At 30.8% G+C, this 10,234-nt stretch overlaps 1 protein-coding gene across 4 annotated transcripts in view; it reads right to left on the bottom strand.

The window, feature by feature from the left end:
* Nucleotides 1–8,434: 8,434 nt before the first annotated feature.
* Nucleotides 8,435–10,234, bottom strand: part of LOC148608519 (ankyrin repeat and FYVE domain-containing protein 1-like) — a 38,890-nt gene continuing 37,090 nt past the window's right edge. For all 4 annotated transcript variants that reach the window (XM_088543883.1, XM_088543884.1, XM_088543885.1 and 1 more), the window contains one exon: nt 8,435–9,999. In XM_088543883.1, the coding sequence (XP_088400009.1) occupies nt 9,867–9,999 (133 nt within the window). In that variant the 3' untranslated portion in view covers nt 8,435–9,866. The remainder of the gene's footprint in view (nt 10,000–10,234) is intronic.

The raw sequence follows: 10,234 nt of genomic DNA, 5'->3' as shown, positions 1-10,234 counted from the left end.
TTAAGATGAATGGATTTTATTTTAAAAAGGAATTACAAACACATTTCAGATTGTGGTTTAATACTGTTCAGTTCAGAATGGTTATCTATTTATTTTAGGTGCACATATTTCTAAGCCATCCTATAATAATATTCAATTCTTGGTCCAAAAGATGCACTGTTTGGAAAAGGCAATTTTATTCAATAAGAGTAGCAACGAAATTACCGAACACTAATTCGATCCAAAATCAAGTCATGTCAAAATCAAATCTGACAAAATAGATATTACACCACCGGAACAGCGTCAAAGAATATACCACAATACAAACTCTTTCAATTTGAATGGTGACTTTGGAATAATTACATGAACGCAGGTTAAAGAGACGTCAACACTGTCATAACAAATTAACAAAGAAGTTATCATCCACGTCACTATGTTGTCTTTCAAAGACACAGACTTAAACAGTATATGTTTTTTTTCTATTATGAACAGCTTTAAGTTAATTTATTTGGGGGGTTTTTTGAGCTCGCTTTATTGTATGGGTTTTGCCCATCATTGAAGACCGAATGGTGACCTGCAGAAGTTTAATTGTTCGTTACATGGTATTTGGTGGATGACTGTCTTATTGGCAATCACACCACATCACCTATTTTTATAATTTTAGTCGCAATGCAAAAAAACTCATTTTCAATAGACTCACTATATCATTAAAGTATACGCTAAATAAGAAGCAATGTTTGTAAGCTATGTGTACTCTTCTTACTACAAAACGTATTAGAACCCGGTGGCGATAATATAGAAAATCATATTCCTTCAAAAAAACTTAACATATTTCATATTTTTTGTGAAGATTTTTAAAATAAAAGTATAGCATATTGAGGTAAAGATGTCATATTAAATAACAAAGCCTGATGTGTTGTTAAAATCCTGTAACAGTCGAGTTACACATAAAAACAATTAGTATATTCATTTGTAAGAATTACAGGAAATAAACAGTTGTGGGAACAGCGGTGGTCTCCCCTTGACAGAATGACCATAACCGGATGACATACTTTAATGGACTCGGAAAGAAGAAATTTAAACTACCTATCAGATGTATTTCAAATACCTTTATAATAATAGAAAAATGTCGAAGGAAAATGTACGCATATAACCTGTAGTGTATTATGGCAATGGAAACCTTACCAGTAAATCCTAAATCTTTGACAGAAGTAATCTTTCCTTGCTGCTAACGCAAATATATGGCCATATATCTGTTGAAATCTTTGAAACTGATTACAATATCAATGAGATATAAAATGCACACACATTATAATTATACGTGGTGACTACCGTAAAACTAGAAAATTTCGCTGAAAATTCGGTAAAATTTGATTAAAGATTTCTGGTTTATTAAGTTTGTTAAATGTTGATGATTAATTCATTCTTAAATTTGGTTTCATGGTTAAGTTTGGTTAGGTTTAGAGATGCTGGTTAATTTATGGTTTAGACTGGTTTTTCTTTTCTCTTCTGCTATGACTGCGATGATGGACTTTTACATGTGTGTATTTAATATTTCAACACTTTGATTTACAAATATGAAGTGCATTTATTAGATTAACATTTTCAATTGCAGTGTAGTAAAATGATATTTTGTTAAATATTTTATTTATCAGCATTAACATATTTTTGTAACCTGATCGAGGTGGTTGAATTAAAATTGTTTTATTATTTTTATTTTATTGTAAAGGGTCAAAATCATATTTTGCAAGCCCAGCACAAACAAACGTACTTGGGTAACAAATAATTGGAGTTAGGAAGAGATCCCAACTTAGGATTTTTCTTTATAATGGTATATATAATTGTTGCATTTTGGCATTCCTAAACAAATCTACCAAAAGTTTCATTCTGTTTGACTGCTACACATATTTGGAAAAATAAAATGGTTTAACAGTTTGTCCTCTATAGACTTTTAGCAAAATCATTTGCAGAAATTGGTTATTTCGTGTATTTTTTACTCTTGTCAATGAAATAGCGTGAAAAAAGTTTTGTAAATTCCACCCTGTGTTGCCTTGTTTCTCTATGATAAGTAGCCATATTGTATTCTGTAAACTCTCAATATAATAGAATACACACTACCTGGCTCTGCCCATATTCTGACTTTTCCAATGTACCTTACACTAATGGACCAGGCAATATTTATCACCGGGATGGGACGGGTACAAATGGGCATGGGATAAACGCTTTCTAATAATTTTTGTTTATGCTAAATCCTTTGTATGGAGATGTACGAATAAAGAAATAAAGCTTAATTCAAAGCTTTTCACATTTTACAAGAGATACACATGGCATATGATCTAATTGGCACAAGTTCCTTATTTTCTTTAATTTTAAAATCTTTCAATTGTTTGTAATGTTTGTGTGGCTGTCTTTCCTTGGAACATATACATGTGGAAAATGCGCATCACTGCAGGATGAAAATGGGATAAATTTATATCATCGTGTACACGAGAAAAAATGCTAATTACTGCTCACTATTTGATTATGTAGTAGATAAAAATAGTTTGTGTAAATTATTGAAAGAGTAATCAAGGGAACCAAGGTTATAGCGGTAATCAAAAGAATGTAATCCAGGGACAAAACCAGACATGGAAAACAGACATACACAACAAAGAACATAAAGTAACTAAAATCATACATACAATTTAACAAAAGTAAATGAGCAACTCGGACTCCACTAATGATGGTGAAAATGATGGTGTTTGACAGTTTGGAAAAAAAGATATAGATGGACACATTAATTTACTACATAAAGAACTTTAAGTACAATTTGGGCTCTAATTTACAATAAATTAGAAGAAGATAAAATGATATGTTAAAATGGAATACACAACAATGTTAACACAGTTATAATATGATATTGACGACTCCTTTGAATAGGATTAAGATAAAGTACATGGGACATATGCTTGTTTCTGTTGTTAAACTATGGTCGTGTGACATATATTTATTTACATTGGTAAATTGTTTTGTACCGGGGTGATAAATATAGCCTGGTCCCTAAGTTCTTTCTAAAGCTCTGCGGTACGAGGATGAACGTCTCCACTTTTTAAAGATTTAATTACCATAACAAAAAATGTAAATAAATATATACATTGCCTCGCAGTTAATTTTTTGGTGATCAGACCATTTTTCCTGAAAACCGATGAATGAGGGAAGCATTTATTTTTACATTTTATTACCCCCAAAAGTGTTCAGGGAGCTTTTCACACTGTTTATAGACAGTAAAAATAGGTCTTTAATGAGATATTCAGTGATACCCTACAATGTAATGGTGCAAAAAGCGAATGGCAAAATGTTAAAAAAAATGGCTTTACTCAAAAACTACATTTTTGATTTTGCGGAAAATAGTACTTAACCTGTGATGCATGGTACTTAATAACTTTGCGAAACAATCCATTGATCCGTTTTCAAGTTATCATCTGGAAACCCTTAGGGGGGACAAACATGTGGACGGACACGCAACTTTCTATAGGGTATCACACAATACCTCGCCACTTCGCGTTGCGTGGTACAACAATTATGCTTTTACTTTATTGATATGATAATAAAAAGGGTTATGAAGAACTCAGAGAAGAGACTAGGAAGGACCTAAGAACCAAGTTATTAACTTTCTAATGATTATAAATTATTATGGCATTAGTTTTTTTTTTTATTATTTTTGTTATATACAAGTATGTAGATCTGTCCAAAAACTTTTGTCACTTACAATTTATTTTGGAATGTACTTTGTGTGCAAGTTTCTTCTAGTCACATTATACCACGTGACATTTGTTGGTTTGAGTTTGCTGTTGTTTTTGTTTATCTGAGGGTATTTGCTATTGATGTATCTTTTCTTGATTTATTATAAACATATAAACATTCTTATATCAATTTAATTTGATTGTTTATTTCTCATATGGGCAAGATATGTTATTTTCCATAAACTAACTTGGTACTGTGACGTCATTAACGTCGATCGATCAGCAGTCCGCATTTCAATTAATTTCAAACTGTATAATGCATTGATGAAAGGACAAATTCTGATTTTGACTTGAATCGATTAGAAACTATATCATAGACTGTTTTTAATTTTTTGACCAAGTTATGTTCGCATAACTAACTTTGGGGCGAACTAATAGTAGCTTTGTTATGTAAAGCAAAATGTGATTCAATCATTTGTGTGAAGGGAAAATAAATTTGCAATATTGTAATAAGTGAGATTTTATTGTTGTAATTACCACATAGATGTAATAGTGGTGACTAATACTTTTGGATGGTAAAATGACAAAATATGCGAGTCAGTCATTGTCCTAATAAGTATTCAAAATGATACATTTTCATACTTTTTACCTAAAATGACTTTTAAAGTCAACATCAGTCACAAAAGTAATTCACATACGATTCATTGATAGGCAATGACAACAAAAATGACAATTTTTGTCAGAACGAGAGATTTTGAAATTTAAGTTCTGTTTTGGCTTCAAGTTTTCAAAAGAGAACAAACGTTTCATTATGTATTTTTTTCCATCAAACAGGTCAAACATGTTTAGCACATGATATGATATCTGCTATTTAAGATGCGTTCAACTGAGATGTGGTAAACCAAACTTGTGCTTTAAATACTCATCTTCCTATTCCTTCAGATTTCAAGTTGACATGAAAGATAGTCTCTATGTGGGTGAGAAAGTGAAAATATTGACTTGCCAATTCGAGAAGTTTGTTTTGACTCCCCATCCCCTTGTTTTGGCTTCAAGTTTTCAAAAGAGAACAAACGTTTCATTATGTATTTTTTTCCATCAAACAGGTCAAACATGTTTAGCACATGATATGATATCTGCTATTTAAGATGCGTTCAACTGAGATGTGGTAAACCAAACTTGTGCTTTAAATACTCATCTTCCTATTCCTTCAGATTTCAAGTTGACATGAAAGATAGTCTCTATGTGGGTGAGAAAGTGAAAATATTGACTTGCCAATTCGAGAAGTTTGTTTTGACTCCCCATCCCCCTGTTTTTTTCCCTGAATTACATTTTTTTTAATTTCTGTCTTGGTTCTCTTACTCCTATAAGTCAGTCTGTCTGTCTGCCACACTTTTTGAGTGTCAGTTTGCTCTGCAAATTTATATCCAAACACTTGATGTTGGGACACTAACTTTATTGTATAGGTACATCACATTCCGGAATTTAATATGCAAGGGTAATCAAGGGAACCAAGATTCTAGCGGAAATCAAAAGAATGTAATCTAGGAACAAAACCAGTAAAACAGAAAAACAGAAAAACAGACACACACACAACAAAGAACATGAAATAACCAAACTAATACATACAAAGCAATAAAAGTAAATGAACAACTAGGACTCCACTAAAAACTGGGAGCATGGTCAATGTGTATCAGTAGAATATTATCTATGAAAATCATAAGTGCAATATCACTTTTAAACAAATATTCTATAAATTTTATTCTGATAACAATATTGACATGATATAATATAGATAAAGGAATGGTTCACATGATAGTACACATCTACAGTATATATTTATAGTACACATATACAGTACATATATATAGTACACGTAAATAGTACACATACACATATATATGATATAGAGTTACTAATAAACAAAACTAAGATATAAGCATAACAAGCTCTAGATGTGTTAAGTTTGCATTGATCTCTTTTTTTAAGTATTTTATATTCCATATAAATTTTAGCGAAGGAAATGAATTACTACAGTAAATGATACAACTCAACAGACACAAGGAAAAAGTCTTTTAACACTTAAGGAACACAAATTATTTCTCCAAAATGTAGTCATCTGACAATAAAACTGAAATTCAGCACCAAGAAAACACATCTGAGCATAAAAGGACTTAAATATTGCACCTCAGGATAACATGTGAAAAAAAATATCAGGAAATAAACTTTGTCATTGCTTTCATAGTCCATTATATTCAAGACAAAAAAAATTAATTTGTCATCAAAACCATTGCTGTATTATCTGCTAGCAAGGAATGTAACTAAATATTGAATAAGTCTAGAAATGTGTCAAAATAGAGTTGATGGAAGAAATAGCAATGTGCATGTGGTGCAAAGATACATTATAAACAGCAGTGCTAAAACAGAATGATTTCCCTCCCTTAATATTAGTGTCTAAGCCCCTAACTTTGAAACAAAACAAATAATTGAATAACAATGAAAGGAGCTTCTATCCTTTCAGACAATCATTGTTTAAAAAGTCAATATCTCCTCAGTGTTTTTGAGTCATAATATGGCAAGGAGATCAAGAGAGTGGGGTGTAAAAATTCAATGTAAAGACACTTTTTATAATACATTCAATAACATAATATAATTTACCGGGCGGGGGGGGGGGGGTAAGTGTCAAGATGTACTACAACATATTCATTAACAAACTTTCACAATAGTAATAAAGTAACAAATTTTATGACAGTATCTGATATATCAGACCAATATAATATAGCTTAGTTACAACATTGATTCTCCTTAGTTACAACAATGATTCTCCTTAGTTACAACAATGATTTTCGTGCATAAAGAATGTATCAAATGTTCAAGTACTTAAATGTAGTATAGCTCCCTTTTACAGCCCAAGTATGAACAATACATAAATGAAACAAGTTATACTGAATTGCCCTTTTGGCACAATAAATTATCATCAAGCAAACTAAATGCTGTAGATTAGCTTTGTTCTATCTGACAACCTGTTCTACTAATTTGTACTAATTCACTATCAAATATACAAAACTAAAAAATGAAAGACTAGATTCAGTTTGTTCTTATCACCATTGTCCATAATCTCATTTCTCTATCAAGAAAAGTGTTAGTAATATAGAAACAATAATTACATTGTCAACTATTTTGTTTCCAACCTTAATATATAAAGTAAATGTGCCTTTATTTTTAGCAGTCAAACCCTAGACTTTTAAAAAAGTTATCAAATCGTACATTTCAGGTATTTCTACTAATCACAAGACCGAGCGATAAATCTCATATTTACAATTTGTTTATAATATCAACTTTTAAAAAATTATAAATTTAATAAAAATTTGAGTTGAGGAATAATATGAGAAAAAAATCTAATTGAGTTTTTCTTTCAAATCATTCTTCATGATCTAATATTTCAACATGGTTATCATACTAAGTTTTAAAAAAAATCATGTGGAAATCATCAGGGGATAGACAGGTAGCTGGATGAATAGAAAGATATGCAAAATCTTATAATACCGAACCACTTCCTGTGGTTGGGTTTCAAAACACTTTAGCATAATCTTAAGCACAGAATGAACACAAAAATCACAATGTTTTTTTACAATACACATGAAAACCTGCAACATGTGTTTTTCATATGTTATGGACTAACACCCAAATCACATGAAAGAGTAATCAAGGGAACCAAGATTCTAGTGGAAATCAAAAGAATGTAATCCAGGGACAAAGACCAGACATGGAAAACAGACTAACATAATAAAGAACATTAAGAAACTAAAATAATACAAAAAAAATAACAAAGGTAAATGAGCAACTTGTACTCCACTAAAAACTGGGAGCATGGACCAGGTGCACCGGAAGGGTAAGCGTCCTCTGTTTTTCTAGAAAACATCAGAACTACATGGTAAAATATATTTTTCAAATGATGATACACATGAATAGCACATAATTCTCATTAAAGTTGGAAAAGTATAGTTTAACAAAAACCATGATGGGCCAGCTGCAGTTTGCCCTGTGGTATGAGGGTTTCCTTGTTCATTGAAGAGCACAACGTGGCCTTGGGCTGGCATTTTGATCTCAGTGGTGTTGTATCTTTGACATATACACCATACCTATTCTCGTTATATTTCAATAACAGTCCTAAAAATTGTTTCCAAATGATTTTAAATCTATGAAAACAGATGTGTCAAGTTTCCCTTCTCATTTTAAAATAAAGCTGACACAAAGTTACAACACTTATACTCATCAACATTTAAATGTAGCTGTCACAATAAAAATTCTCTAAAATGCTATATACAACAAACATATCAATGAAAATTCTCTATCACGTCAATGATAGTTTAACTCATTCACAAACAAATTGTGTCTTTCTGTAGAAGAATTTAAAAAGTGAATAAACAATGTAATAAATGTATAAAACAAACATCTGTAATACTGTAAACTTATTCATTTTAGCAGTTGCTAATTTTCATTGATTCTGTCAAGTGAACATATTGGTGGGTGTAAATTTTTGTTTCCAAAAAATGTAGAGCGTTAAATAGTAATACTATCAATTTCACTGGCATTATTTTTCGCGGTTTTCTGTATATCGCAAAAATAGAGAAAATTAGTACATTTACAGTAGTTGGTTTCTGAGGGTAATAAATTGGCTGTTCCCCAAATGACCAGTAAACATTTTTTTAAATAATATTGAATAAACAAAACAAAACAGAACAATAGTTTTATTGACTATTAATCATTGACTAATAGAAGAACATAAATACAAAATTTGCTTCCTGGACATTATGAGTTTAGATATCAACAGGGTTTTTAAACCCACCTCATCTAAAAATGAAAACCTATCAATATTACAGAGGTTAATATTGTTGGATGAATATATTGAATTGGATTTTAAATTTGTTACAAGCTACAAGTACACCTAATACTTAGAGATCCCATGACATAAAGGTAAAAAACTGTTAAATACAGTACTATTGTTGCTTCTGTCAAAGTACAAAAAAATGATACCCTGCAAATTAGAGCAAACAAGCATTTCAGGATAAATTAAATAAATGTTAATCTTGATTTACTTCAGAGAAAACTAATTAAGTATAATAATGATCAATGTTATTCTTGTTAACATCAACAACAGAAATGGAAAAATCTCATGTTTTAAAATTTGTTCATAGATAATTCATCAATTCAACAAATATCCTTACTAATACTGAACCACTCAAGTGTTGTCAATTGGTCAGAAAACTTTACAGACAAATGAACATTGTATAAGCACAGAAGCACAAAAACATTTTCACAATGCCACAGTTATTCACTAACGGGCAATGCCAACTAAAGCTTTAGACTACATTTTATTGCAATTCTCTGAATCTTTTGCATTTTTCCACTGCACATAAAATTCTGCTTTAGAACCAAAAAACTGGAATAATTTCAGATAGAAATATCATCAATGATTAAAAAAATGAGTTAGGCACTGCCTGCAAACGAGCATTGTACTTATACATTTTTCTTATATTTGTTAAGTTATTGAAAAAAAGGGATGATAGCAGAAATAAGCGAGATAGGTAGGTAAATGGTTGTCCATTTTATAAAAAATAATACAGTGTACCGGATCAAGATTCTGTAAACAACTTCTAAAATATTTTTTCTTCGTTTATGAACTGCATATTTTAATTTTAAATAAATTTAAAGGCTAATTTCACTTCAAATTCACTTCCCTGTTGCAGAACTATCTGATACCTCTTCTGGTTGGCTGGACATATATCTTTAACCTCACATGCAATGCTCGGTATGAATATTGATATCTTCATATAAATAGAAAGTTAAAAAATGTGCAACCTGATTTGAAAAATAGTCATTTGTAAACTTCATTTATATCTAAACATTACATCTCAATAAAACACTCCTATGCCCATTAAAACATCCCCAAAAGTTAAACAGAACTGTTAACATACATATTCTTTCATTGCAACAATGTCATTTAGCTACACCTCCTATCATTAGGACAGTGTCATAAGGCCACACCTCTTACCATTATGACAGTGTCATTTAGCCACATCCCCTATCACTGTGACAGTGTAATCAAGCCACACCCCTAAATTTTGACAGTGTCATTAAGCCACACCTCTAAATTTGACAAAGACATTAAAACACACCTCCTAAACTTAACACATCAAAGCATACATCACAGACTCTAACAGGCTTTTGTTGATTGTATTTGACTATAGGCATGTCCTTAGATGAACACTTAGCACACAGCAATCTTCCACAGTGTCGACTGAAAACAGAAATCAATTCAATGTACACAAGTTCACAAAAACAAAAAAAAAACAAAAAAAAACCAATAAACAAATTAAGACAGACTTTGAATTAATGACATTATCTTAACCACACATAAAATTGTCTTAGATTTTGATTCAGGTAGTCTACATTTTCTTAAATTAATTTACTAATTTTTGTAAATATTGAAATTTCAGAAGTTATTGTGTACACTGGTTAATAAAATTTTGCCA

The sequence above is a fragment of the Perna viridis genome, chromosome 9 (assembly GCF_037379345.1).
Source record: "Perna viridis isolate PV_CMFRI_1.1 ecotype Kerala chromosome 9, ASM3737934v1, whole genome shotgun sequence".
Classification (NCBI taxonomy): domain Eukaryota; kingdom Metazoa; phylum Mollusca; class Bivalvia; order Mytilida; family Mytilidae; genus Perna; species Perna viridis.
The sequence above is the reverse complement of the archived record's forward strand: the minus strand, read 5'-3'. Positions and strand labels throughout refer to the sequence as shown.